This window comes from Colletotrichum gloeosporioides (assembly GCF_011800055.1).
Source record: "Colletotrichum gloeosporioides strain Lc1 chromosome Unknown consensus_93, whole genome shotgun sequence".
In the NCBI taxonomy this organism is placed as follows: Eukaryota; Fungi; Ascomycota; class Sordariomycetes; order Glomerellales; family Glomerellaceae; genus Colletotrichum; species Colletotrichum gloeosporioides.
This window is the reverse complement of record NW_025544738.1, coordinates 50,650-78,630: the sequence shown is the minus strand read 5'-3', so window position 1 is coordinate 78,630 and position 27,981 is coordinate 50,650. Positions and strand designations below refer to the sequence as shown.

Sequence of the window (27,981 nt, the reverse complement as noted above, 5' to 3'; positions counted from 1 at the left end):
ATCAGTTGAAAGCAGGTATTGCCTAACGAGTCAGTCACTGAGGCTCACAAACCAAGTCGGAAGGTTCAGACTGACTATTTAAAGTTATCTAGCTTCCACTCTACAGCCTAGATATGTTGGTCCAAATCAAAGCAGACATTTACAAGTGGCAATGAAGATCGCCCATCTTATTTGCATTGCTGCCATCTACATTTCGACGGCAATGGCGGCCGTCAGAAACGTTTATTGCTTTAAATCAACGCCAACTTCTGTAAGTACAGCAGCAAGTAACAAGTGAACCAGGACTGACGTGGGTACTGTTTAGTGGCAAAGCAATTGCGGGGATGCCGACAAGACGGCTTGCAGTGGTCGTTGCAGCTCCACAGTAAGCTACGCCCAATTAACTTTTACTTTGTCCCAGCCGTCCACCTAACTGACAATCTCAGTGTCAAACAAGGAACTTCCTAGCGATGGCGACTTCAGACGGCAACTGCGACTGCTGGTGCGAGGGTTGATGGCAGGGACAACCAAGCATTCCTTTAATACAACAGAATCGCTTTTGAAGGGCTCAAAAACAGCCTTTATGTGCAGAACAAGAGGCTCAGTTTGCTGCATGATGTGGAATACCATCAAGATGCCTTTGGAATCAGCTAATGCCTGGTACTCTACCGCCATAATGAGCCCACGCATCGTGGTTCTGGACTCTTTCTTGTCTGATGTGTTACTTGAAAGTAGCATCATCTTCGTTATACCTGGCGTCACCGTGGCTTCGGAATCGCGAGTCAGGACGCGCAGTCCACATCAACCTCGCGGCTCATTTTGCTGCTCTTACATAGTGGCCACGTTTTACATGCATGCCTCAATCTTTGAATTATAATGAACCACGTGCCGTCTTTTGACCTGCGTCCAAGTGATAACAGAACCGCACGCAGTTCGAGATACTTTTCCCGGGTAATCGCCCTGCACCGGGACATTTGTATGACGGCCGTTTCCCGCGACTCATGCCAGTCAATTGGAAATTGGCCACGAACCAGAGGGGGAAAGAAGTAGATTGTCGAAAACCTTAAGCCAAAGTCAATACATAAGACGGCCTTTTCTTTACCACCATCATTTCTCTCCACAGATAAGTCGACTTCTTTCCAGCCACACTACTCATTATTCATCAATCATCATGCGTATGAACACACTCCTGTCTCTGCTTACAGCAGTACCCATAGCCCAAGTTGCTGCAAAAGACTTCTCAGGGTCATGCTCCGGAATGGCCTACTTCTCAACCAGCATTAAGGCATTCTGCTTCACAGCTGACAATGAATACTCGAATGACTCAAGCCTAGACTTGAGAAGCTGCCTCGCCAATGTCGGAGGCCAAGTTGTCGTAAGCGTCTCCCGCATCATACCTTTCCCGGCCATCTCTCCTATTCAAGTAAATGATTTCGCGACTGATAACCGATTTGCCGCTATGCCTACAGTGCCGACCTAGCAAGTAAGTTCAATCTCTTTCCGTACCCCGCTCCAGTAAAAATTGACAAATCGAAAGTCCGTCCTTCAAGTTCTGTGACTGTGGCCTTGCTGCTGATAAGAAGACACTGAATTGCCGTTGCACTGACGCTTCTGGCACAAAGAAGCCTTCATCTTTGAACTTGGGTAAGACCATGAAAGCAAAGTATGATGGGACCATTCACTAACAAGCTGCCAAGACACGTGTTTGAGTAATACGGATGGCAAATTGACCTGTTGAGTGGAACCCTACGTCAGGATAGTCGCAAACGTGAGCAAGGAGGACCAGGCAACGGCCTTTAAAGTTTAGAATCTGCCAATAATTCAATCATTCTTGGGGTTGACTGGAGCACGTCTCTCTAGACAGACTTGAATGGCGGCTAGATGTAAATTCTCTGCAGTGTTGGCATTGGAGATGAGTTATTACGTGGATTTGGCTAAGTACTTGGACGTGTCCATGCCGGAGGTGCGGTGTGATGTCACAATGTGTGGCTTGGTCGGAAAGATTTCTGATGTAATCATTTTATCATCGACTTGACAGATCCGTAGTTCTAGCGTCTGATAGTTCATCTGTTCATGAATGAGGGAGAAGGTTCCTGGAGCGTCGAGTATGAGTAACATCATCACGCAAACAGATGTTATCGTGGCCCCGCCTAAACCTACACGATAGTTGCTTCCGAATCACTACATCTATACCCCTTATGCTCAGCCGTTTCGGAAAAAGCACGATTTTCAATCACCTTGAGTTTCTCGGGGGTAAATCTGACAGACTAGAGACTGATTCATTATGTGTGATGGACCGCCGAAAGAGCTCTATAGCGCTGGTCACTACTTGCCATGTAGTGCCGCCCCTGGGTGCAAAGGGAACGGGATCTGGCTGAATTTTCAAAATGGAGGTTACAGAAATTCCTACTGATACTATGGCCAATGTCTATTATTAGTTAGCGGGTGGTGTGCTTGACCCAATTCTGGGTAAATGTGTGCTTTGCCCCAATGATGGCTCCATGTATCGAGTCTCGCAGAGGCGAGGATCGCCCCGGTTGAGACACAAGCCGTGTATAAATTGAGTGCAAAGTCAGCGCAGTCTTTGGTTTTTTTTTTCTTTTTTTCGATCGCAGATGACAGTCAAGACGCACCCTACTTTCGCGGCTGAATATCACGTGCGGCTCTAGTTTTACCACTGATGGTAACGTCTGCATCAACGGCTACACACTGTCAGTTCTCGTGCGGTAACCTCGTTATTACGATGAAAGCAAAGTTAATCGCGGTTGCTCTGGCGAACGCTGCGTGGGTTCAATCCAAACACTGGCTGAGTTTGGCCGATAGACTTGCTGACTGGCTCAACTACGGCAGCATTGCACTCGGCGGTGTTTACAAGGGCTACATCTGTGTGATGTCTAATGGCGCACAGAATCCTTCAGACAACATGTGCTGGCAAGCTTATGGAACACCTCTGCCCGGCTCACCCGGGGTGGTACGTCCTTGCCCGCCGCTCACCCACAAATGCAAACAGACAACGCTAATGCGATGCAGTGCTGTATTTCAAACTCGATCACCAAACAGAGTTTTGATGAAGGCTGTGCCAATAACGGTGGCAAGACTGGGATTCTGAAAGATTGTTGAGGTTCCTCCGTGTAACTAAAAGATATGGTTCGGTAGCTATTTGCCGATTTCGGCAGATATTTACCCAAGTCGGTATGAAGTTGCCCGATCAGGATCGCTCGACGAGTCAGTCTTCATTAAATAGGAGAAGCCTTTGATTCGAAAAGAATGTCCGAGAGATTACATTGGCATTATGGGGTTTGTGATACTGCTGGGAGAGTCCGCTTCCCCGATATTTCCACGTTTGACGTGTGATGAGTCGAGGCGGAATTGATAGGATGAACTAATCCAGTCGCGACCAAGCAGCAACTTGCTGACAATCGCTTCCACGGTTCCCTGACTAATGGCGTATGAATGAAAACTGCATCCGCAGTATAAATACATCCAAGACGTGCATTTGTAGAACGATGCGGTCACTGTGTGTGCGACTCCACTGCTTGTATACACTCACGACGAATATTGTCCCTCACGATGAGAATTTCTATATTTCCTGCTCTGCTTGTGCTAAGCCTAACTGGCAACGCCATGGGTGCATGCAGAACTCGTACTAGACGCTGCGTAAGTATCTGTCTGGTCTCCAAACAGGCTTCTGAAGGGTGTGCTAATCGCGCTGTGGTTATCTTAGTCGCCTCAGCTAGTCTGTGATGCCATATTGAAACCTGGAGCCTTCCCTTGTGCAACGAAAGAACAACCAGACCCTCAGTGTACGCAAGTCGTGGGTGATGGGTACACCGCCGTTCAAGTATGATTCTCTATCAAGCCACCCAAACATTTTTGCCGGCTTGTATCTTAACTGTTTCGTGTAGTGCGTGTGTTGCGACCGCTGAGTGACATGCCGAGTGAAGCCCTGGAGCTATATCATCGGCTAGGACGACGTCGGACAGGTTGGTTACGAACTACAATACCCAGCCATCTCCGGCGCATGCAGGATAACCGTCACTGAGAATGAACGTATAAGATCACATGGGTTTGTAAACTTTTAACCATGTATTAGAATTTAGCAACATACCAAGGTGCTTGAAAATATATCATAGTTGCACCGCTATGCAGCTCAACCGGCACCTGTAACTTCTGTAACCCCTCATCGACGGAACCCCATTTACATGCCCAGTCCCAAGCGTTACAGGCGCTCAGAACTTACCAATCATCACAAACACTAAAGGTACTTGGGCTTGTTAAATGAATCAAATGAATTTGATGGTCTTCTATGTTCAATGCTTTTGCACTTCCGTCGACCAATTGCACACCCCTCTGTCTCCCGGACCACGGTAAAGAGTCATCACTTAGAGCGGGGCTCCACGGGCGCCCGGTTGCCAGCGACACTCAACTTATGAACGCGCAAGTAGGAGCTAGTAGAACTCGCCACCGTCAAACTTCAGCTTGCTTAGACAGTTTACAATCAAGAGAGACGAGATGTCGTTGGCTCGTCATTATTGCAACTCCGGCTCGGTTCGGGTCCACGCTCTCGGGTCGGCTGCAGCCACTCAATCCACTTGGAGCGGGGAGCCGGAGGGGGCGACACCACCAATGTAAATTACCACTGAAGATGGCCGTTCACTTTGCTTCATTCTTTCTTTTCATCCATTTTCTCAGCTAGCCGCGCAGTCTTAGCTGAAAAGTTCTATCGTAGCAGATGCGCGTTGGCCTACCTTTCAGCCATACGTAAGATGCGTCTTCCAGTCTGGGTTTCCTTGGCAATGCTGCCACTCCATGTCATTGGCCTCCAGGGAAACACCTCATATACCAATCCCATCCTTCCGGGATGGCACTCGGACCCCAGCTGCACATTCGTGCCTGAATGGAATGACACGGTCTTCTGCACAACATCGACATTCATGGCCTTACCTGCAAATCCAGTTTATGCCAGCAAAGACTTCGTCAACTGGAGGCTCGCCAGCAACGCCATCAACCGAGTGACTCAATTCCCAGTAATCCGAAGCGGAACTCAAGGTAATGGAGGAGGAATGTTCGCCAACACGCTGCGTTACCGCAACGGCACCTTCTACTTGATCTCAACCTGGGCCAGCGCAGAGCTAGGAGGGCCCAGATTCGTCATGTTCACCACCACGGATCCGTACGACGACTTTGCCTGGTCTAACGTCATATGGCCTCAAACACCTGGTTACACAATCGACCCTGACATATTCTTCGACGACGACGGCTCCGTGGTTGTTGCGTCGGCCGGAGAACCCATTATCGCCGCGTATCTTGACCTGGCTACTGGAAACACAAGCGAGCCATGGGAACTTTGGGCTGGTACTGGCGGCCAGAGCGCGGAAGGGCCACACATTTACAAACGCGATGGATATTACTACCTCTTAATTGCGGAGGGTGGGACACAGCTCAACCATTCTGCAACAGTGGCCCGATCAAAGAGTCTCAAAGGGCCCTGGGAAGCAGCACCTCATAATCCATTGGTCTCGAACAAAGGCACCGACAATTACTTCCAGACCGTTGGACATGCGGATCTTTTCCAGGATGCACAGGGCAATTGGTGGGGTGTTGCATTATCAACACGTGGAGGTCCGAGGCTGTACAAGGAGTTGATCTATCCCATGGGAAGAGAGACAGTTCTCTTTCCAGTCTCCTGGCCCTCTGGAGGTTGGCCGCTTGCGGACCAAGTTCAGGGTCGGATGAGCGCTCCTTTGCCGAGTCAATCATTGATAAGCCAGGGCATCGGACCTTTGGTAGGCGAGCCGGACGTGGTAGATTTTGAGCCAGGGTCTAAATTCCCTTCGAATTGGGTGTCTTGGAGAGCACCATTCGACGCAGCCTCCTTTTCAATCTCTCCAGGGGGCCACGAAAACACACTGCGCCTTACTGCGTCACGCGCCAACCTCACTACCGATCTTAACTTCAACACCAGCATTGAGGGCGTGACTGCACTCTTCCGCAGACAAGAGCACACATACTTCAACTTTAGCGTTGATATTCAGCTCGGCTTCGGAAAGTCCTCCGGTGACGAGATGGGCATCTCTAATTTCGGCACCCCTGATCAGCACGCCGACCTCGGCATCGTGTACTTGAAGGACGTCTCTGAGTATGCGGGAAAGCTCAAGCCGTACTTGCGAGTGCGAGCCCGTTCGGTGAACGCTTTTATAGCACCCGAACCGACAACAATACCTGTTCCTGAAGGTTGGCTTGGAGACGCAATCCGACTGCGGATTTCCCCGAGGAATGAGAGTCATTATGAGTTCTTCGCCTCCTCGGTCGGTCAAAACGGTAAAGAGGAGGCGATTGGGTTATATAGCACGGCCCTATTGTCTGGTGATGGTGCGGGAACCGGAGGCGTACTGGGAATTTACGCAACTACGAACGGCGGCAGCTATCCATTCGAAGGTTACGTGAGCAGATGGCGATATCAGCCTGTCGCCCAGCAGATTGGCTACAACTCCACGATCTTCGTACCAACTTAAACAGCCACTTGACATACCAGATAGCACGTCTGCAATGGGCTCAACGTCTCAAACGGGATTCCAGATCTTTCTTCGAGTCATTTTAAGCATTACCTATTCCGGAACTTGTCAACTAGATTCCCTGGCTTGTGATGCCATCATGATGAGACATGTATGTTCAACAGTTTTCGCATGATAACAATCAAAATTCGACAGGTCATTGACAATCACATGGAACTTGAATATGTTTAAGATTAGAACGCTCTCCGGCTTTAAGCTAATTGTTGAATACAACCGACAACGACCGTTCCGCATCTGTCGCCCCTCGGTACTGTTATCTGTCCGCTGTTTTATGCCATGCGAGCGGGAAAATTGAAGGAGGCTACCAAGAGACCAGGTGTCACCTATTTTAAGTCTAAAACCCTAATTAGAATCAATCCGTCCCATTGGGTTCACCTTGCAAGAGAAACGTTTCTGGTGTGGCACTAACACCACGGGCCTCGGGCGGACTCAAGTGCCGATCTTTGTGAGTGGCCGGCACATCTTAATCCCTCCGATGCCGATGCCGATAGCGGATAACAGAGTGTGCGTTATTTTGTGAATAATTCTTTTGTGAATACTTGTATGACTAAAGGGAACATAAGGACCCTTTTTTTCCTCTACCCTAACCTAGGCTAGTCTCTTTAACTACTATATTATAACTTAGATAAGGGTAATAATAGTAATTAATTCTTAGAACTATTTACTATATTTCTTATTAAATATCTTATTAATCTCCCTTATATTATTTTTATTTTTTAAGTTCTTAGTAATCTTTTTAAATCTCTACTTAACTTAATAGAGAACTTAGTTCTAAAGGTTTTTTAAGAACTTAATATATATTATAAGGAGGTATAGAGATATTATATTATTATTCTTAGTTATAAGGATATAACTAAACTATTATTAAATATATAGTAAACTAGTCTTTTTTAGATATTTAATATTACTAGTAATAAAAACTATATTAATTAAATAGGGGGTATATATAAGATTTATCTTAGAGGGTTTTAAATTTAGGCTATAGTATAATAGGGGGTTACTTCTACTTAACTAGGTAGCTTAAAAATCCCCTTTATATACCCTATGGGTTAGCTATAGAGGTTATACTATAACCCTCTATATATTTCCCCGTTAGAGTTATATAGTAGTTAATAAGGTGCGCCTCTAGGCGGCAAACTACGAAGAAGAAAAGTTAGAAGGGAAGAAAGAACAGAGTATGCGTTTATATACTCCGCTAGCCATGATAAAGAATAAGTATAGTGGACTTTTTCAACATAATTTGACACCTGGGTAGAACGCCGATGTTGTTATTGGTTTCTCGGTGAATATCATCTCAGCATCCGCACCGCCACACCGCACATAAAGCGTCTGCTACGATGGCAGAAACCATAGAGTGGTTCGGTCTGTCATTCTACATCAGTCATATCCCATTATCAACTTGCTAATGGGAATTCAGGGGCCACGACGTTCCGTTTGAAATCCAACGGCCTTGTGATATTTCTTGATACGTGGCTGGAGAAGCCCTCCGTTCTCCCTAAGTACTTGGACATTGACGATGTTACTGAGGCGGACTACATATTCATCTCGCATGCTCACTTTGACCAGTAAGTGACGTCTTCATTCCTTCTCATCATAGCCAATTCTCTGACCAAATTTAGTCTACCAGGAGCCGACAGAATTGCAAAGAAGACGGGGGCCATCGTTGTTGCCAACGGTGAAGCCATCAACCTGCTGCGCTCGGCTGGCGTCTACGAGTCTCAGCTCTTACCTGTCGCAGGCGGTGAGCGAATTCCAATGTTCACCAAAGCCGATCGCGACGCCGCCGTGGCGGGTAAAATTCCTCTCGCCAATGGCCCACCGGGAGCACCCGCAAGACCGCACCATTCGAGGGCAGTCATGTCCGTTCACGTGTGGCCCTCTTTGCATGCTCTCATGCCGGGAAGTGGACACCATGACATCCCGGACGAAATCGACACCGGAACAGAGTACACAGGCGAGGCAACACCATACGTCTGCACCCTTGACGTGACCATGGGCATGAAATACGCCCTGATGAGGCTCAAGGAAATAATACCACCCGACCAAATGGATGAGGGCACCCGATCAATGGCAGATTACATGGAAGATCGAGATCGCCACGTCTTCTCGAATTATGATGGAGGCCAACTGGCGTACAACTTCCTTATTGGCCCTGGGAAAACTTTGTTCTGGAACGGACATTTGGGAGGCTATGAAGGGATCCTGAAAGCCATTGAACCGGCTCCAGACGTCGCGATCCTCGCTATTGCAGGGAGAGCAAACCTAAATGGGCGGCCCTACAACGGTTCTGCTGCTTCATTTGCTGTGGACGAAATTCGCTGGCTTTCGCAACCAAAGAAAGTCTACTGGTGTCTACACGATGAAGGGTGGGTTCATATCCATTGCAACTCGAATGTCACTGTCAGTCTGATACTTTCTAGTGCGATTAAGCCATTTCGAGTAAACACCGCCGCAGCGACCGCGATGGTTCACGCCAAGACCTCAACTAATGTGGAGGATTTGGCCCCTGCCACGCTGGTAAAGTTGTTTTGACTGAATCTTACACTTCCGGTCTGGCGATGCAGAGTCCGAAGTGCTTGGGATACTTCCCTGGACTTCGCTTAGTGCATTTCGTATGAAAGAATTGGTTGACTTCATGGCTTGTATCTGCTGCTAGTAACATACCACCACGACATCGTAACGTGCTCCGAACGCTGTGGGCAGGTAGCCGGAGTCGTCCACTTACCGACCTCCGAGGCGTCAAAGCGTGTTGGGGTAGAAGATGGACGTGAGAGCTTGAGCCAAAGGTGAAGCTTCAACCCTGTCACTGAGCTACATGTGTGGGGTAACATCCCGCGGCGGAGGTGGGGGATCTTCGCGGGGTTCGCAGCGAGGTATGACACTTTGACCACCAGTTGCCTCGTTAGATCTTTTAAGGCAAGAAGATGTTGATGCCGACTATGAATGCCGAAATAATGTGTAACGCGGAATATGCTGTTGTCCGAGTTCGCCGGTGGTCGCAAATGCTCATGAACGAAGTCGTGGATCATGTCTTATATATATGGTGATAAACTAGACAACTCCTGACCATCAAAACTTTCAGAAAAGTCAAGAAATCGACAAGATGGCTGTACCGTTCAAAGTCATCATCGCTGGTGGAGGACTTGCCGGCTGTCTCCTCGCCAATGGACTGGTCAACAATGGTGTCGATGTGTCGGTCTACGAGCGGGACGCGGAAGACACAAAACGAGAAGGATTCCAAATTCGGCTCGGCGAGAGTGCGCTGGCAGGGTTCCGGGCGTGTCTGAAGGCATCCGAAATTGCAACAATTCAGTCGAAGTTCAGCCAAATGTCATCGACAGGACTCACCGCACCAGCGATATGTAACACGAAATTCCAGACCGTGCTTGATCTCGGGCAGCTACCTTCGTACGCGGCGTCATGGGGCATTAATCGTGTGGTCCTCCGCGATATTCTGGTCAACCCACTGAAAGCTAAGGGGTGCGTTCACTTCGGGAAAGCCTTTGAGGGATACGAAATTGTTCAAGATGGAACCGGACAAGAAACCGTCCGAGTTCACTTCGCGGATGGATCCACGGATACGTGTGATTTGTTGATCGGGGCAGACGGCAGCAACTCGAGAGTACGATTTCGACGAGTCCAAGTTTTATTCTACGGAAGTACTAACCTAAATGGCCACAGATTAACAAGCAGGTCGGAGCTCGCAATCTGGTCCCGGTCGACAGTCATGTGATGATTCTCAGCAAAGGACCGTTACCACAGGATTGGACTGAGAAGCTGCCACCACGGTTGCTAAAAAGTCCAGTCATGGTATGGGCAGGCGGCATTTCTATGTACTACGCACGTGAGCCTCAAGACCACACTGTGTCCTGCTGCGTGCATGGCTGATCCGTGTTTAGTGTTCTTGCCAAAGGCTGAACAGCCAGAAGATGATTCAGAGAGCGGGCCAAAATACAACGTGAAAGAAGCTTCCTTTTACTGGGGGCTTCTGATTCCGAAAGATCGAGTGCCGAAGCAACAGGAGCTATCGGAGGTACAGGACCCACTCCAGATTTGTCTTGAGGCTACTAAAGACTGGGCACCCGAGTAGTATGTGCAAAATCCTTGACAAACTAGATATATATCCATATTCTAACAATCATAGCCGCACAATGTTGACGACTGGGTCGGAAGACAAGAACAAGGACTTAGTTACGGCTACAAGATTACGCGCAAGCAACAAACTACCAAAATTCTGGCGCAAGAATGTGAAGAAAACAACGGGAAACGAGGGTCATCCTCGTATATGGCTCATCGGAGACGCAGTTCATGCGATGCAGCCAAACCGGTAAGTTGATGGTCTCTGGACCAGTAAATCACGTCACAAGACCGATTGCTGACAACATTTAGGGGCATGGGAGGCAATCAGGCATTCCATGACTGCGCTGATGCACTTCCTCAAATTCTCCAGCTGAAGGTGAAAGCTGATTCTGGAGAGAGGCCATCCTCGGAAGATGTCAGCACGGCATGTAATCGATATGAAAGTGCAATGATCGACAGAGCCTTCCCTTGGGTCAGCAAGAGTGGAGGCACGAGCGTTCCCGTGAGTTATCTCCCGTCACATCTTACACCTTTCTGCATATCTAAGCGGTTTATATAACAGACTATCAACCTGGACGGCATCCTCGGTACAATTCTGTGGATCGTTGGCACTTTCTTGGTGTCTGGATACATCTTCATGGCTCGAGTAATGAAGCTTGGCGTCAGGAGTGGATGAGATACAAGCCATCAACTGGAAAGGCTGCATTACCATTGAATTTAAGTATTGCATATGATCGAAGCTCTGAAATCGTGCTTATATGAGGTTAAATCTCTTAATCTCTTACTCAGCTGCCCATAATTTCACCCTTCATGCACAACGTGCTGCCCTTCTCTACTAGAACCTCGTACGTCTCATCATCTTTCACAGACGCCGTACGGATTGTGTACTCATCGCCGGCATAGAGTGGTGACATTGCTCTATATCCAACTTGTCGCACTTCCCTGCCATCTTGCCCGTAGACATCCCTCCAGTAGTCAAGCATGTTGATCAGGTTCAAGGGTCCATGGACCACAACTTCGGGATGCCTCTCAATATCCTTCGTCCAAGGCTCGTTGTAGTGGATCATATGGCCATTAAATGTAAGAGCCGAGAACCGGAAGAGGCCAACGGGTGACCATCGAAGACGCCGAAGGACACCGCCGTCTGAACCCTTCTCATCCGTGATGGTTGACGGCCCAAAAGACGGTTGCCGGTTAGATCGCGGAGGAGCAGTCTTTGCAGCCAAAGAAACGTTGACTTCTGGGCGGAAGATCCATGACCTAGGAACCTGTAAGTCATCTGAAGCAGGATAATGTTGGTGGCGAGGACAACGTACCTCTGGTCCTTAACAACCAGCCCGTCCCGTCCCCAAAACTCCTTTTCAACGTCCACGAGAACCATCTCGTCACCGCTGCGGCTCTTCTTCGGCGTTGCGCCAACAAGCCTCGTGCGCTCTTCAACCTCTTCGCCAACTTTCAGCGAGGTCCCCTCAATGAACTGCATCTTCCCGCCAGCCCACATCCGCCGCGTGAACGGTGCTGGCGCATTGAACGTCTTGTCCGTTCCGTCCATGCCCAATTCGCTTTCAACACCTGTTGGTGTGAAATAAACAAGGTGATACCCGGGTGGGAGTGGCGTGCCTTCTTTGGGCGGTTCAGCGGAGACGTCGATTCCTGGATGCAGCTCTTTGCGATTGAGTGTCAAGCTGAGGCGCTGCAACTGATTGGAATCGAAGAGTTGTTTGCGCGTGACATCTTTCCCGGCAAAGGTCTCGAGGAGTTTTGATGCTGCGTCGGTTGCGTTGGTGGTGATGGACCTCCTGCCGCGTGGTGTACAGCGTGAGATCACCGGTCGTATCTGATGAGCAAGGGGGGCCATGTTGGCGGTTGCAGGCGCGATTGGTGTTGAAGTCCAAGTGCAAGATTGAAAGAACAACAACAATTGGATCGTTGGGAAGGCGGGAACACATGCAATAACCTCGAAAGATATCAAAGCCGACTAATGTCCGTCATCCGACGTCAAGCTTTCATCTCGGCGAGTAAACACCGGCGTGGGGAGAGCGCGCGCCGAGGAACCATCCCTATTGGGGAATGGACTGAGCACAGTGTGTTGATCGCGGGGTCTGTGGGGTAAGCGGGCTCTTCGGTTATATACTCTCGGCTTCTTCTTCCTGCAGGTGGCTGAAGTAGCCGAGTCGCGACCCTCGGCTCAAGAAGCCGAATGTTGCTATGATGCAATCAGGGTTTACGCGCTTCTGACCAGGGCAGCCACAGGGGGGAAAATGAATGCTTAGAGGGGAGTTTCTTTCGTTCTTTTGACTTTAAACTCCGCTAGGCGAATTCCGGGGCGTCATTATAGGCACCGCTGCAAGAAGTTGAGGCCCTCGACTTGCATTGGACCATTGGCATAGAGTTGCGGGTCCAGGAAGAGGCCGAGATCACCAAGAGCATGCTCGCCTTCCCAATTGGTCTGCATCAGGTTAAAGTATTGGTCCTCTATGGCGTCGGATCTGCTCTGCTCCACGGTGTCTGTGGAAAGATTCCGGGGTGTGCTGGCTGTGTTGAACGGGCTCAGGCCTGCCGTGGATCCATCAGCTGTCGCAGCGTCGGCGTCTTCGTTGTAGATTCTCTTGGCAATTGGCTTGTCGAGATACTGCAGAAAGAGATCCAAGACATTGTTGTTGATTCGCCAGTAGTTTTGGATCTCTTTCAGCCCTAAATGGCACATCTGGGCTCTGTGAACTGCGAGCTGGCGACCGATCCCATCGGCCGACTTGATGTCGATAGCGTGAATGCAGAGAGCCGCGAATAGGCTTGTAAGTCTTGAGATGTTAGTGAAAGCGTCTAGAATTAAGAAGAAATAGCGCTCACAGATGCATTTGGCCGTACTGTAAGGTTTTCTGTGCGAGCATGTCTTCCGCTATCCTGCTAATTCGACAGGCAGCTGCGAGGGCGGCCTTTTTGTCCTCTTCGTCTCGGTTTCGAAGCCATCCATTGCGATGGACGAGGATGCGCAAGTGACTGTGAAGCTCATTAGAATTACAGGGACGATTCATCATCAGTGTTCCGGCCATACTTGTAGGCAAGATGAATGAGGCATGTCAGGACTGACGATTGCCCCTCCTCGGGTTCTCTCCTCAATTCTTCTGGCAAATTCTGCTTCCACTGCTCGAGCTGTTGCTTCAGGTCGCGCACTTCACTTGGTGCAGGAGGACCACGGCCCGGCGCAAAGTGGGTATCTGTTACCCTTCCGACTATACACCTGTCAGTTGAATGGCATCGGGGGTCAAGCAACTCTGCTCAGCTTACGTAGCCTTGCTATGTCTACCATATTGATAGCGTAATGCACATGCTCAGACTCGGATGTGCCAAACGCTGTAGCTGGTTGCTCATCCGTGTCGCCCTCCAAATCAGAGGCGGTCAGGGGCTCGATGTCGCAGTCTTCGTCTCGTATTCTACATGGAAGTCCCAGAGATATCGCCGCTTGCCTTTCTCTTACCTTCAAGGAGTTAGTGAAATATCAACAGCGTTGAGGAACAGCTTACGTAAATGGACCACCAGACTCTTCTTCTCATTCGGGCAAACTGGGGTTCTCTCGTAATGAAGCGTGTTCTTTACGGTCGTCAGCTCGACCCAGTATTGAACTCACATCCGTTGACTTACGATCTATGGAGGCCATGCGTCTGCGCAAGAGTCAAGACACATCCCAGCCAGTATCTGACATCCCTCCAGTCGGTAGGGCCGCCCCTCCAAAAGCTGCACAGGAACAGAGATTGAATGAGTGTGAACTCGTCCTTTTCCCAATTGGAGTGGAAAAGAATTCTTGCGCGTGAATATGTCACACTCTTCGCTTCTGAGCGGTCTTTGAAGCCCATAGCTGTAATGGTAGCCTCATCGCAGTATGTCGACCCGATGAAGAGCATCGCCTGCAACAACAGAGGCGAGATATCCATCGTCGCAAGCCTTCGCGCCACGTCTGCGCGATCTAGTATTGGGAAGCATGGGTGAAACCATTTGAAGTATGCGCGAAGGGCAGGCAGACAGCTCTGCATGTCGGGAAAGGTCAAGGCCCCTTCATCCCTCAGGTATCGCTCCGTAGCCGAGCTGATGTTGTTAATACTAGCAGGCGAAGTCCCCAAATCTTGCGACTGAGGTGTCTGGGGAACTGGAAAGGCCAAACGACCCTTTAATACAGCGTCTCCAGCAGTCGCGTCGGACCCCGGCTCAGAGGCACCCGGCACAAGGGTGAGGAAGTTAGACTCTCCGAAGAAGCGGCTACTTCCCGTGCCAGTTGCAGAATGTGACGACGCGGGCGTCTCAGCATGAAATGGTGTTTGTGATGCGCCCGAGTTAGAAAGACCGCGAGACGGTGAAGCAGTGCTCATAGAGGCAAGGGTTGCCGCCACAGCAGACGTGAGCGCGGAGGGCGGAGCCGGCACGACAGGTTCCGGGGTGAAAGACGCTGCATCTTCTGATCGCTTCTCCTTCTTTGACTTCCGTGGGTATCTGCTGCCTTGTTATCATTCTGATCGAGAGGAACAGTGATTGCGCAGTTGACTCGCCTGCCTCTTCTCGAGGGAAGAACTTCGCATGTCGCGTTCGAGCTCTCACAGTTTGAACAGGGAAGACGCTCTGTGACGTTGCAGCGGATTCGTCGTGAGTTGCACTCTTTGCACGCGTGCTTTGCGCGGGGCTTCTTGAGGCCTTCTGTGGGCATTGTAAACTGACTATGACCACCCGTGATCGCGTCTTAGAATGATGGAATGGGTATCATCGGATTGTTTATTCGTCAAAGACGGGACCAAAATTCATCGCTCAGCGCCACAGTTCGAACTCCACAGTGTTGAGCTGCGCACTGTACCCACATGGGCCTCATTCTCGGCTATCACATCCGTGGTGGAATCCGGTGGTTCTCTACTAGCAGCTACTCCAAGATTGGACATGATGCATCATCTAATATGACTTTACCATCTCCTTGTCTAACTAGAATGATGACCATGTCAAATCCACCGACTGGAGGTAATTTTAGCCCCGTGAAATGTCGCGGACGTGGGGGCGAAGCTCAATAAGAGGAACTTCGGAAGCTGGTGCCAAAGAGTCAGCCCCAGGAGTAGCGTGGGCAATAGTTGGCTGGATGAGGTTTAAAGAATACATGCCAGGGTCGGTAGTTTGGTACAGTTCAGTGCGAAGAACACCCTCAGAACCAACAAACAGTACTGGAACCATTGAAATCACATGGACGCACTGCTGTTCTCTGAGGCAGCGCGCAAATGACGTCAACTTCGATGTTGAATAATCTCGTGTCCCCAAATAATCCACTGTATTGCAACAAAATGGCTATGTAAGACAACAAAGCTCGAATGCGGCTGGTGATGAGAAAGACCCGTCCAAAAGCATTCGATTATCTACTTATCCGCCCACATTCATACAAGCGAGGTTGCTGCCCCGACAACAGCTGCAGAACGAAGTCGTGGGTTTACTGCCCGTGTCGCAGAGGAACTGTTCGCGCGAGATGTATGGTCAGTCATCATCTAACATAGGTCTTGCCGATTAGAGTCTTACGTTGGAGGTTGAAAAGGTATTGCTACCGCAGCAGCTTTGGGTGACAGATTTGTGTACGGTGGAATCCATAGGATGCTCAGCATCGGTACAGAAAATGGGCCCTGCAAGTGAGCTGCGGCGGGACTGAAGGTTAGCCTCGTTCGATGCAAGTGGTTTAGGGCATTTTAGTGATTAATATACCTTGCTCCGAAGAGCGCAACTGCCAAAATCGTTGTTGGCAACATCGTAAAAAGAGACTTGGTGTCGTCTGTTGGTTGTAGCTTGCCTCTGATTGTGACACAGAGGTGGGCTCTCTTATATCTGCTTTTTTTATATTGTAATCTTGGAACTACACAGAAGAAAGAACCAGCTGATTTTTTCCTGACTCGCAAAATCACTTCACGGGTTGTCGGCATGGTCGATGTCTCTACAATACGGACATTCGTAGAATGACTCGCCGGCACTTTCCTACCTCAGCACCCTTATTTGAGTGGAAACCGGAGGTTCGCACATTGCCTCGCCGAGAATTACTTGTCTCGACCAAAACTTGGTCTCTACGAGGAATCAATTAATTAACATGGATAATATTTAACTTTCAGTCTTCAACCCAAGACACCGCCTATTGTACGCTAGTATGTGTTCTCTGGTCCCATAGTACTCATTAAATAGTCACGAGTCCCTGCTGGACTCTGAACTTAGATGGAAATGAATAGCTACAGTTAATCGTTCATCAATGGGATTATATGCATGCTTTAGGAACATCTCAAAGATTTGGGATGAGTTTCCCTGACCTCCTGCTGGAGGTCTATCATGGCTTTATGATACATAAATAGATTTCGCAGAGTCGAACAGGAAGGTTTCAAGGTGGATCTGCCTTCATGTCATTGTATAAAACGTATCATTATGTCTTCTTTAATCTTCGCCGTTCCTAGTAACTACGAGGCAACTGAAGGACCTTCTCTCCAATATAGTTCAGAATCATCTCTCGACTCACAGGTGCAATACGAGGAACCAGGCACTCTCTGAAATACCTCTCCACATCGTACTCGGCTGCGTAGCCCATACCTCCGTGTGTAAGAACAGCTCTCTCGCAAGCTGTGAAGGCAGCTTCTGCAGCCATGTATTTGGCGCTGTTGCAAGCCACTCCAACTGCATCCTGACGAATGGACGCGTCCTCCTTGCTGGCGTCATACAGTCTTGCTGCGTGGTAAGTGGCTAGCTTCGCAGCCTCCAACCGCATGTACGCATCGGCGAGCGGATGCGCGATGGCCTGGTTCTGTCCGATCGGCCTCTTGAAGACCACTCTGTCCCGGGCATACTCCGCGGCCTTGGTTATCGCGGCGTAGCCTAGTCCCAACGCTTCACCGGCAAGCAGACAGCGCTCAGCGTTCATGCCGTGGAGGATAATCTTGAATCCCTGACCCTCCTGGCCAATCAGGCTGGAAGCGGGGATGGCGTAGTTGTCGAAGAAGACCTCGTTGGCGTCGACGGCACGGCCGCCCATCTTCTTGATCTTGCGCATGTCCAGCCCAGGCTGAGAGCGGTCCAGGTCGATGCAGAAGAGTGAGAGACCTTCGCTCGGCTTCTTACAGTCCTCGAAGGCCTTTGTGCGCGCGAGCAGAATCATTTTGGATGCGACTTGCGCGCAGGTGATCCAGATCTTCTGGCCGGTGACTAGGTACGAGCCGTCTGATTGCTTCTTCGCTGCGGTGGAGAGGCGCAGGGTGTCGAGACCAGCGTTGGGCTCCGTGACCCCAAAACAAGCCCTCCATTTGCCGGAGATGATGTTGGGAATTGTGCTCTCGAGTTGTTCCTGAGTCCCAAACTTGGCAAGCGGCTGCGTCGCGTAGACGTTGGCGTGGATGGACTGGGCGCCGGCCATGCCTGCGCCGGACTCGGTGATGGTCTGCATCATCATCGTTGCCTCCGAAATTCCAAGGCCGGAGCCACCCAGCGATTCTGGCAGGGCAATACCGAGCCAGCCATCTTTTGCGAGGGCAGCGTGGAACTCTTTGGGATCCTTCTCTGTTTGGTCGCGTTCTTGCCAGTATGTGTTGGGAAACTCGGAGCAGATTTGATTGACGGCTTCACGGACTGTAAGTTGGTTTTCTGTGAAGCCCGTTGTCTCCATTATCCTCCGGAGAGCTGACGTTGAGAAGGCCGCTGGACGCAGGCATCCTGCCGTCCTGACCGCCGGTCGAGCAACACGCCAAAGACTCCGGGCCAGATATTGTGACATGATGAACAATACAGGAAATGATGGACCTGGATAAGTTGATTCGCTGGATTGAGAGCAGAACGAATCCTCTGACTCTAAATAACAACATCCATTGACTCCAAAGGCCGACTCACTTCTCTGAAAGGCATTTCAGGGCAACTTCAGACTCGGCAAATGGCCCCGACAGCATGCATTATTCCCGGGCAATTAGCGACCGGAGTGACGCCACTGAGTGGGTGATCAGCGGCCGGTGATTACGCTGTTCTGCATAAAGCCGAATGGACAAAGAAGTAGCCGATTCCATGTGCATGCACTGACGCCGTCACTTGTTGCTGTTGGTTGACCTCGGCCAGCACAGCAGCTGATGGGGTCTGGTCGCTGGAGGCAGCTTCATGATGAGGAGGACTTAGAAAAGTCATGCCAACCCCTAATACACGTATTGCTTCGGCATTCAAATTCCCAAGCCAATCAACCCTCATATAGCATCATCATCCTCCTTCGCTAAAGACTGATTTGCTTTTACCATTACCTCTGAACACCCCTGTCTCCAAAACAAGATGCCGTCAGGACGTGCCGCTCTGTCGCTCTTGGCTACCAGGGCATCTCCATGTCCGCACAGGGGCGCATGGGGTATCAAGCCCGCGATGCGACCAGCGAAAGCTTTCCTACGATCTTCATTCCAGCAAAATATCACCTTGAGAACCATGGAAACCACAACATCAAAACCTGAGAGAGAGCCACTACCTCTTGAAGGCATCACCGTCGTCAGTCTCGAACACGCAATCGCTGCACCCTTCTGCACCCGTCAGCTCGCCGACATGGGCGCTCGTGTCATCAAGATCGAGCGTCCAGGCGTCGGTGACTTTGCAAGGGCATACGATACCCGAGTAAATGGCATGGCGTCACATTTCGTCTGGACCAACCGTTCAAAAGAAAGTCTAGCACTCGATCTCAAAGACCCGAAACACTTTGAGGTCCTCAAGAAGCTTCTTGCCAAGTCGGATGTGCTGGTGCAGAACCTGGCACCGGGCGCCACGGAGCGACTTGGCTTGGGCTACTCAACACTCAAGGAGTCGCATCCATCACTGATTGTGTGTGATATCTCTGGCTACGGGTCAGACGGCCCTTACAGGGACAAGAAGGCATATGATCTTCTCGTACAGAGTGAAGCGGGCTTCCTCTCTGTTACTGGTAACGGTCCGGACCCAGCGAAGGCGGGCATATCCATCGCCGATATCTCAGCCGGCATGTACGCCTATTCCAACATCATGGCCGCAATTCTGAAGCGCAGCAAAACGGGCAAGGGGTCACGGATAGACATCTCAATGCTTGAGAGCATGGTTGAGTGGATGAACTTCCCACTCTACTACACGTATAATGGGGCCCCGGGCCTGTCCCGCTCCGGCGCCTCTCACGCCTCGATATACCCATACGGCCCATTTGAGACGGGTGGCGGAGGCTCGGTCATGCTTGGCGTGCAGAACGAGCGAGAGTGGGCTAACCTTTGCCGAGACGTTCTTGGCAATGAGGCTCTTGCCAAGGACCCAAAGTTTGTGAACAACACCCTCAGAACGAAGAACCGTGATGAGTTGAGAAAGATAATCTGCGACGCTTTCGCCAAATTCTCAGCAGAGGAGGTCTTGCGGAAACTAGATAAGGCGTCGATAGCCAACGCCAATGTGAATGACATGCAAGGCGTATGGGATCACCCGCAGCTTAAGGCAAGAGGCAGATGGACGGATGTCGAGACCGGTAGTGGAAAGGTTCCTGCTCTAATCCCACCGGGTTTCGGAAACGTGGAAAGCTCGAGAATGGAAAAGGTCCCGGAACTGGGAGAACACAACGAGGCCATATTCAAAGAATTGGGTATCGAGCAGTGATGTGGTAGATCCAGGTAGCCGTTAAGACATATCGTTCAAGCAAACTCTCACTCGCCATGCCCCTAGTCGTCACCTTGACCTATACACACTCCAAGCTGGGGCCTTATCGCATCACGATCACTAACTCACGTCATTGATTGGCTTCTCACACTGACCTACCTGAACCCCGCAGGAAAATTGTCGGCATCTTCGATTCTGAGATGGCTATTTGGAAACATTTGAGCTATCATCCATGCTTTCCCCGCACGATGACCCCGTGGGGTGATGGCGACCCTGGTTCTAGCGGATAAGAAGCGCGGGGAATTAATCCCGAAGGATGCTCCAAGGTGGCATTGCTGGGTCCGTCTTAGGAAAGGTGACGGGAAAAAGGAGGCTTCAGGGCAAAGTATAAATCCCAAGGACCTTGATCAGTGAACCACGTTCTTTACTTGAAAGTTGCCTGTCGCTTAAGATCACATAGACAATTCGTCTCTCGTGTAATCACTCCCTAGATCTTCTACTTCGACCAACCACTCGGTGATTGTGCCTTCATTGCCCAAGAGCCAGTAGGATGGCTGAGAAAACCCATGATGGCGACGGCACATTTGACGTCCACGATGACATCGAGAACGGCAAGCCTTCGGACAGCCGTGTCGAAAACATCAGGCAATCGCAACTTCACTTCGACATTGACCCTGTCTTGAGCAAGAAGCTCGACCGCAAGTTCGACTATCATATCATTCCTTGGCTTTTTGGTATATGGTGCGATCTCCAGTATGATCTTGTCGAGTTCTTACACTGACACCTTTGAGGCTATTTGCCTTCATTGACAGAAGCAACATTGGAAACGCTAAGATCGATGGCCTTACCGAGGACCTCAACATTTCCACTGGAACAAAGTTCAACATAGCGCTGTTGGTATTCTACATCCCCTATATTCTTGTCGACGTACCGAGCAACTGGCTTGTCAAAAAGGTTCGGGCGGGTATATATCTTCCGACTTTGATAACGTGCTGGGGCATAGTAAGCACGTTCCTCGGCTTCACTAAGAGCTTCGCCGGATTGGTAGTATGCCGCCTCTTTCTAGGCCTCTTTGAGGGAGGACTCCTGGGAGGCATTGTGGTATATCTCGCTATGTTCTACCGAAGACATCAGATGCTCTACCGTATTGGCCTATTCTACTGCGCGGCTCCTCTGTCAGGGGCTTTCGGAGGGCTTCTTGCGACTGGCTTGGCTACCATTCGTCATGGTGGCTACAACAGATGGCCCTGGATCTTTTTCAGTGAGCGCCCCTAGACTGCTACAACTTTATGTGCTAATCAGCTGCAGTTGAGGGAATAATTACGACGGTATTTGGCATAACATGCTTCTTCTTTATGCCGAGCACTCCGGCCGACGCGAGATTCCTCACTCCTGAAGAACGAACACAGGCCATGAAACGTTTGAGAGAAGATTCTCATGGGGCAACAAACGTTGAAGATGTCAACGACGAACACTTTAGTTGGCACTGGGTCAGAATGGCTGTGCTTGCTCCGCAGACCTATTTCTGCGCCTTGGCATGGATCTTTCTCCTTATCCCACTCTACGTATGTCTTCCTTCGACAGCTCGCTCGGTGGACCATGCATCTAACCTCTTTCCCAACAGAGCTTCTCGCTGTTCCTCCCGTCAATTATACAAGGCCTAGGCTATCGCAATACTACCCAAGCGCAACTTCTCACTGTGCCTCCCAACATGGCCGCCTTCTTCGTTGTTCTTTTGACAGCCAGCTTGTCAGACAGGATCAAGGCCCGTGGACCCATCATGGCTGTGGGGACTCTTGTTGCTCTTTGCGGATATATCATGGTTTTGGCGTCGAAGTCAAACGGAGTGAGATACGGCGGGACATTCTTAGTCGCAACCGGCGTCTATCCAGGGTCGGCAATGATTATGGTAAGTCTAAAGCTTGTTTGTTACTGCTTGGATGAGAGATCTCTAACATGGCTAGGGATGGCTTTCGAACAATTTGGCGCCTCACTACGTTCGTGCCACTGGTGTGGGACTCCTCATTGGATTGGCAAATATGGCTGCTTTTCCGGCAACATTCATCTATCTGCAAAAGAATGCGTAAGTTATCGGATGGCATGCGAGATTACAAGTGATATTGACCATCTGATGCCTAGTCCGGATTACATCTTGGGTCATTCTGTCTGCATCGGCTCTCTAATTCTATGCTTTGCTACTGTCTGCATTCAGATGTTGTACTGCAGGTGGGAGAATGTGAAACGGGAAAGGGGTGATCGGGATAGCCGGCTGATTGGCGATCGAGTTCATCTTCTCGGCCATCGTCACCCAGCCTATCGCTATACACTTTGATTTTGAGGCTCAAAAGCCTGCATCATGTGGATAACGTACCTAAAGGCATAAGAATGGAGCCACGCAGCATGGCGCTTGTCGAGTAAAGCAATGATTGGGAAGCTCACGAACAAATTCAGGACCGTAGGTAACTGTGGATATTCAATGTTGGAACTCAAGAGACGCCCGTTCATTTTCGTGCGGATTTCTGCCGCGAGAACGTTGACAGGCAAGGCAATTCAGCCGGACCAAGAAGAGTTTGGTGCATCAGGGATAGGAAAACACCGAGGGTTTTATGTATTTCTATTTACTCGTTTCAGGAAACAGGATTGAATTAGATGTCTCTAAATCTTCGAGCAACTCATTGACAACGTGCTCATCCCGCCAGTCAAGGCGCTGTGGTTCGACGATGAGCTCATAGCTCGTCTTTTCCGTCACTGCATTCTCCCAGCATCTCACAACTTCTTGGTTGAGTGCAGACCTCCATGTTGTCCGGATATCAATGAAAGAATATGGCTTAATGCAGCGAAGCACATACCCAGAAAAAAATGCGACATAGTTTTCTGCGTCCCATGACCATATGATCATCTTCTCCAATTTAGGCACTCGCATTGCGGCCTTTCCAGCTGCGAGAAGAACGGTGTTCATCATCTCCTCGTCAAATGATGAACTTGACAAATTGCAAGATAAGACAAGTTGATTCAGCTCAGGCCAGGCTTGTCTCCGAGACTCGATGGGTATTCCCAAATCCCCCGTGCAACGGAAAAAGTCGAACGCATCAACTACCCGCGATGTAATCAAGGACTCGAGATGGAGACTCGCGTGGAAACAGGCAAGTGCAAGATCCTCCCTCTTCTCCGTGAACGGATTGTCCTCCAAGAGATATGCGGATTCTCTGACCACCATGCATTTCACCCAACCCCTGTGTTTTTGGAATAAGGCCAAAAAGGCGTCGTCTCGTAAAGACTGGCCTTCTCCGAGTTGCGAGCAATGTGGGTGATATACCAGTCTTGTTAGGTGGTTCATGCCCCTGAGCAGGATGCTAATAGCATTTGCTGAAGCGCTTCGAGTTGATTCAGAATAGAATATCCACAAAAGCTCATTCACCATAGGAACTAGCGACAGCTTTTTCAGTTTGAAATTTAGCAGACTGCCCAGCATCCTTGGGGGCCAGTCTTCAACATCGTCCGCGGACCTGACGTTAATACGAAGCGCCAAACCATGGTCGTGCTCTGGGCCGGTCCAGTTTGCCAAAAAAAAAAAAAAAAAAAAAATTTNAAAAAAAAAAAAAAAAAAAAAAAAACTTTAAAGAGCGAAAACGCGGCCATCGTGAAGAGAGCATTGTTCCTCCGAATCTCCTTTTCAGTCTCGACTTCGACGTTGCCCGAAGAGTTTCCCGGAAGCTCGATATTGTGTGTGATTTCTTCAACAAAAGTCCTGCGGTAGCCCTTCACCATCTCTCAGAGAGCCTCAATCTCAGCTGGAGAATTGGTTAACGTGACCTCCAGGGTGCTGAATGTGTGCTCCTCGAAGAATCGCTGCCATTCCTTGGACACGCACGCCAAATTTGCCAACTTCTGAGGCTTCGGAATCAACTCGGGCTCCGCAAGCATGTTGGCTTGCGGGTATTCCAGGTCAACTTCCAGAGCAAGATTGTCGGGCCTCGCATTCGTGTTGTTAGCTCGCGCAAACATGTCATTAGCTCGCGCATACCAGTCGTTGGTTCGCGCAAGCAAGTCGTTGTTTAGTGCTATAACATCGTGCGTCGCACCTACGTTGATGCCCAAGTTAAGCATGCCGTTCAATAGCGCAGATCTGTTATGAGTCTGCACAAGCATGTCATTGAGCTGTCCAATGATGTCGACGATCTTCGGCTTTGGAGAGGGCTCCTCATCAATATTGGATTCCCCATCAAGGTTGGGTTCCTCATCCGGGTCATCGACGTCCGGCTCCTTCTCAAGGTCGGAATCCTCATCAAGGTCGTCAAGAACATGCCCCAATATCAGATAACGAAGTTCTGATGGTAAGTCTGTAAACCGAAAAGGAGAACTTGGCTCCGCGCCATTATTAAGGGGGGCCTTTAAGTGGAAAGTCGGATTGCATGGTTCCATGGTGACCAACGGAGCGCTTAGCAATGTAGCCAAGGATCAATTTCGTGTTGTGTCGCTCCAAGTCGTAATTCGTGGGTATCCTCGCCTCGTAGCACTTATGGTGTAAACAAAGTATGGATTGGTTGCAGAAAGTAAAAGCTTTTGGGCAGAATTGTTAATTCATAATATGTATTCTCAACTTGGTTTCTCCGAAGCGATGATGGCTTCCTTACAACGGAGATTCGTTTTGGAACATATGCGCGTTTGCAGAATGTTTCTCCGAAAGCCAGCGCGGCCTAGACGTGAATTTAAGCCGGAAACAGAAATTCACGTATTGCAGTTAGAGGTCTTTTTTTTTCATTTTCAGCTAACTAGACTCAACTTGGCCAGAAAATCTCAGAACCTTCCTGTCTATGCCACACAGCGGTAGGAAGCTGCTGTTGATCGCTCCACTTTCTTAGCAAACCTCATCAATATCAACGCTGCGCCACAGTAGCGAGTATTGTATTTGCGACCTAGTAGGCGTAGAAGTTCGTGGCCTCCTCCTGCGTAGTCCTTATTTGTCTGTTCATCCGTACCAAGATGAACTTCATCAACCACGCCGTCATGACGACGCCCATCGAAAAACCAATACTCGCAATCATTGCCTTCCTGAAAAGTGGGCTGTCGCTGTCGGGCCAGAGATAGGGCGTATACACGAATGACAGGTTGCCTAGTGTGTTAACCATGGCAATCGCTGCCGCCTTCTTCTCGTCCGTTTGGCCAACAGTAGCGGCCGTCCACGCAACGTTAATGTTGTTCACGCCGTACGTAGCTCCAACGAACAGGACCATAGCGAAGTACCGTGCACCGATATTCATCGTGCTCGTCGCGAGAGCGAACCCGATGCTCGCCACAATCTTAGAAACGGTAATATGCCAAGTTCGCTCGTTGTATCTCCCAGAAGACCAGGACACTAACACAGATGCTGCACCGGCAATCAAGTAGGGCGGACATGTGAGTACGAGCGTGATGGTTGTATTGAAGCCGAGAGACTTCACCGCTGTCGGCATGTAATTCTTGAAACCGTTTGCGGACAGATGGAGGTTGCCCATCAGAGCAAAGACCCAAGTGCGATAGTCTGTCGCGGCTTCCCACAAACCGGACCAAGTACTTGTTGCCTGACGCTTTTCTGTGGTGTCTTTGGCTACTCGATCGTGGGCTAGCTGCCGTTGCTCTGGCGTAAGCCATCGGGTCTCGAGGGGAGCGTTGGGAAGTAGGAATAAAGCAACGACTGCCACGCCAACTTCCAAAACTGTCAGCAGACGGAATCAAGATACGACTGCAGCCTCTGACGTACCAGTGGCAACTCCTTGTATCAAAAACAGCCATCTCCAACCAGCGAGGCCATGTTTCCCGTCAAGACCAGCGAAGACACCGGCCGCGATCAGACCCGAGAAGGAGCTAGCAAGAAGATTGCCTGTATAAAACACAGCCAATCGGGTTGCAGTCTCTTTTCTGGTGTAGAAGAGGCTGACCATGTAGCAGGCGCCGGAGTAGAAGGGGGCTTCTGTGACCCCAAGGATGAGCCTGAGCACATAAGAAAAGTCAGCTATCTTACATAGACCGAAAGAGGAGCGACTATAGTGGCCATACCTGCAAGCCAGCATTCCATGATAGTCTTTGACAATGCATATTAGAGTCGACACAACGGCCCAGGCCATCATCCACCCTGACATATACCAGGCGGGCTTAACGCGGGTGACGAGCATGTTGGAGGGAATTTGCCCGGTGATGTATCTGCATCATCTTGTCAACTATCGGGCTTTCATGTCCGTACCGCAAGGGCTTACCCCACAAAGAAGATGCTGACGCAAGTGTTGTATTGAGAGCCGACCATATTGAGATCCTTATCAAGATTGTTGAGTTTTCCATTGACAATGGCGTTTCGGTCGAGGAAGTTCTACGAAGTATTAGAGAATCCAATACCGAAGAAAGTTTCTTGATGCTCTCTTACAAGAAAGTACATGACCCATAGAATTGGCTGCGGAGAAAGAATTAGCGAATTGTTATCAAGATAAACCCATGTCTCCAGGAAAGACGCACCATGAGGTACAAATCAAGCTTCTTCACAAGAGCAATTTCTTTAGGGTCGACCTTGTCGACGGATCCAAACTTGTCGGGCTGTCTTCTCTCATCAACGGGCTTGAGTTCTTCTTGATAGTCGACATGGTCAACGACGCAAGTTTCTTGGTCCTTGTGCGGATCCACCTGAGATTTTTGACTGACAGCCATGATGATGAGGATTTGAGAATTTCGTCGATGCTTACGCGAAAACAACCAGGACAGGATGTTCATAAGATGATTATCATGTTGGAATACAGAATTGGGAGGACGTTTTAAGTCATTTCGCCCACGCGTGCGGCGCTGCTACAGACGCTTAAAGATGGACGGATACGTCTCAGACCAAACTCCTATCCTCAGTCATCCAAAATCATTGTTCGCAATATTGCACCAATCAAGTTCACCTCACGCGAGACTTTCTCATAGGTGTAGGCAAACTCGCTGCCGCAAGTGGGCAAGTCTGGGGTAGCTAGAACTTCTGAATCCGGGGTACATATATGATATCTTGGCTTCCCCGTGGGGTATGCTGGACCCATCGAAGGATGCTTGCTAGCGAAAGCATGATGGCGGGCCAAAGTCTTGGTGGCAGCAGGTATGTTGGTGTACTCCATCTGCAGCCGACGAAATAGCGCCGTCTGTAACCGCAAGCGAGGGGTTGCCTGCTTTCCTAATGCTCCAAATCTCGGGGCCATGAAAGCCATTTAAACCAACGGAGCTATCCTGACGGCTATGCACAACGGCTTCAATGACATGCACAGGCATGGGTCCGGTCAGCTAAATCCACGTTGTCATTGGCCTCTTGTTCATCCGGAAAACAGAGCCTGGCAACTTCTTATTGTTTCCGGGAAGTAAGCGAAACAGCCGACGAACCGGTGGGCGAATTATGATTGGCTACGCAAGCCCCCCTCATCCCTCCTCGAGATCCATCTCTCTGGATACTTTGAGTTCTCCCCAATCATGTCTTCGAACATCTGGACTCGATTGAAGTACGAGAATCCGCAGAAGTGGACCCATCTGTAGCCGGCAAATCCACAACTCTCACGGAGGGGTTTCCGCAACACCTCGTGGACGCTTTCTATCCATGAACCTCACTGCCGGAAATAATAATTATCCCATCGGAACGGTAACAGACGCTCGTAGCTACGAACATCAGCAAACTTCCCCGATCGTAGATCCATTGTAGGGCAGAAAAAGCGTCATGCGGGAAACGCGGGGTTCGCCCCGG

General features: G+C 49.8%; 12 protein-coding genes and 1 pseudogene across 13 annotated transcripts; 7 read left to right on the top strand and 6 right to left on the bottom strand.

The window, feature by feature from the left end:
• Positions 1-1,150: 1,150 nt before the first annotated feature.
• On the top strand, positions 1,151-1,717 carry GCG54_00010731 (uncharacterized protein; the record flags this gene model as incomplete). The annotated part of the gene is made up of 3 exons (XM_045410649.1): positions 1,151-1,354; positions 1,530-1,623; positions 1,677-1,717. The coding sequence occupies 3 exons, from the start codon at positions 1,151-1,153 to the stop codon at positions 1,715-1,717; spliced, it is 339 nt and encodes a 112-aa protein (XP_045257740.1).
• Positions 1,718-2,722: 1,005 nt separating this feature from the next.
• Positions 2,723-3,099, top strand: GCG54_00010730 (uncharacterized protein; the record flags this gene model as incomplete). Its single annotated transcript, XM_045410648.1, has 2 exons — positions 2,723-2,950; positions 3,010-3,099. The coding sequence occupies 2 exons, from the start codon at positions 2,723-2,725 to the stop codon at positions 3,097-3,099; spliced, it is 318 nt and encodes a 105-aa protein (XP_045257739.1).
• Positions 3,100-4,775: 1,676 nt separating this feature from the next.
• Positions 4,776-6,494, top strand: GCG54_00010729 (Non-reducing end alpha-L-arabinofuranosidase BoGH43A; the record flags this gene model as incomplete). Its single annotated transcript, XM_045410647.1, has 1 exon — positions 4,776-6,494. One exon carries the CDS (start codon positions 4,776-4,778, stop codon positions 6,492-6,494), a length of 1,719 nt encoding a protein of 572 aa, XP_045257738.1.
• A 1,397-nt stretch (positions 6,495-7,891) lies between these two features.
• Positions 7,892-9,086, top strand: GCG54_00010728 (uncharacterized protein; the record flags this gene model as incomplete). The annotated part of the gene is made up of 3 exons (XM_045410646.1): positions 7,892-7,916; positions 7,972-8,119; positions 8,174-9,086. The coding sequence occupies 3 exons, from the start codon at positions 7,892-7,894 to the stop codon at positions 9,084-9,086; spliced, it is 1,086 nt and encodes a 361-aa protein (XP_045257737.1).
• A 571-nt stretch (positions 9,087-9,657) lies between these two features.
• GCG54_00010727 (Zeaxanthin epoxidase) lies at positions 9,658-11,310 on the top strand (the record flags this gene model as incomplete). Its single annotated transcript, XM_045410645.1, has 6 exons — positions 9,658-10,176; positions 10,236-10,398; positions 10,454-10,643; positions 10,699-10,881; positions 10,944-11,136; positions 11,197-11,310. 6 exons carry the CDS (start codon positions 9,658-9,660, stop codon positions 11,308-11,310), a joined length of 1,362 nt encoding a protein of 453 aa, XP_045257736.1.
• A 109-nt stretch (positions 11,311-11,419) lies between these two features.
• On the bottom strand, positions 11,420-12,492 carry GCG54_00010726 (Mesaconyl-C(4)-CoA hydratase; the record flags this gene model as incomplete). The annotated part of the gene is made up of 2 exons (XM_045410644.1): positions 11,420-11,894; positions 11,951-12,492. 2 exons carry the CDS (start codon positions 12,490-12,492, stop codon positions 11,420-11,422), a joined length of 1,017 nt encoding a protein of 338 aa, XP_045257735.1.
• Positions 12,493-12,760: 268 nt separating this feature from the next.
• Positions 12,761-15,330, bottom strand: GCG54_00010725 (Cutinase transcription factor 1 alpha; the record flags this gene model as incomplete). The annotated part of the gene is made up of 8 exons (XM_045410643.1): positions 12,761-12,932; positions 12,977-13,426; positions 13,485-13,634; positions 13,690-13,852; positions 13,923-14,112; positions 14,159-14,225; positions 14,277-15,075; positions 15,108-15,330. The coding sequence occupies 8 exons, from the start codon at positions 15,328-15,330 to the stop codon at positions 12,761-12,763; spliced, it is 2,214 nt and encodes a 737-aa protein (XP_045257734.1).
• Positions 15,331-17,082: 1,752 nt separating this feature from the next.
• On the bottom strand, positions 17,083-18,393 carry GCG54_00010724 (Acyl-CoA dehydrogenase fadE12; the record flags this gene model as incomplete). Its single annotated transcript, XM_045410642.1, has 2 exons — positions 17,083-18,248; positions 18,372-18,393. 2 exons carry the CDS (start codon positions 18,391-18,393, stop codon positions 17,083-17,085), a joined length of 1,188 nt encoding a protein of 395 aa, XP_045257733.1.
• A 683-nt stretch (positions 18,394-19,076) lies between these two features.
• On the top strand, positions 19,077-20,252 carry GCG54_00010723 (Succinate--hydroxymethylglutarate CoA-transferase; the record flags this gene model as incomplete). Its single annotated transcript, XM_045410641.1, has 1 exon — positions 19,077-20,252. The coding sequence occupies one exon, from the start codon at positions 19,077-19,079 to the stop codon at positions 20,250-20,252; it is 1,176 nt and encodes a 391-aa protein (XP_045257732.1).
• A 550-nt stretch (positions 20,253-20,802) lies between these two features.
• Positions 20,803-22,584, top strand: GCG54_00010722 (annotated as a pseudogene). The gene is made up of 5 exons: positions 20,803-20,993; positions 21,044-21,513; positions 21,561-21,817; positions 21,877-22,161; positions 22,217-22,584. Coding segments are annotated over exons 1-5 (1,571 nt in total).
• Positions 22,585-22,866: 282 nt separating this feature from the next.
• On the bottom strand, positions 22,867-24,020 carry GCG54_00010721 (uncharacterized protein; the record flags this gene model as incomplete). The annotated part of the gene is made up of 2 exons (XM_045410640.1): positions 22,867-23,793; positions 23,868-24,020. The coding sequence occupies 2 exons, from the start codon at positions 24,018-24,020 to the stop codon at positions 22,867-22,869; spliced, it is 1,080 nt and encodes a 359-aa protein (XP_045257731.1).
• Positions 24,021-24,023: 3 nt separating this feature from the next.
• On the bottom strand, positions 24,024-24,674 carry GCG54_00010720 (uncharacterized protein; the record flags this gene model as incomplete). The annotated part of the gene is made up of 1 exon (XM_045410639.1): positions 24,024-24,674. One exon carries the CDS (start codon positions 24,672-24,674, stop codon positions 24,024-24,026), a length of 651 nt encoding a protein of 216 aa, XP_045257730.1.
• A 494-nt stretch (positions 24,675-25,168) lies between these two features.
• Positions 25,169-26,927, bottom strand: GCG54_00010719 (High-affinity nicotinic acid transporter; the record flags this gene model as incomplete). The annotated part of the gene is made up of 6 exons (XM_045410638.1): positions 25,169-25,938; positions 25,993-26,222; positions 26,289-26,432; positions 26,486-26,595; positions 26,650-26,676; positions 26,739-26,927. The coding sequence occupies 6 exons, from the start codon at positions 26,925-26,927 to the stop codon at positions 25,169-25,171; spliced, it is 1,470 nt and encodes a 489-aa protein (XP_045257729.1).
• Between the last annotated feature and the right edge of the window lie 1,054 nt (positions 26,928-27,981).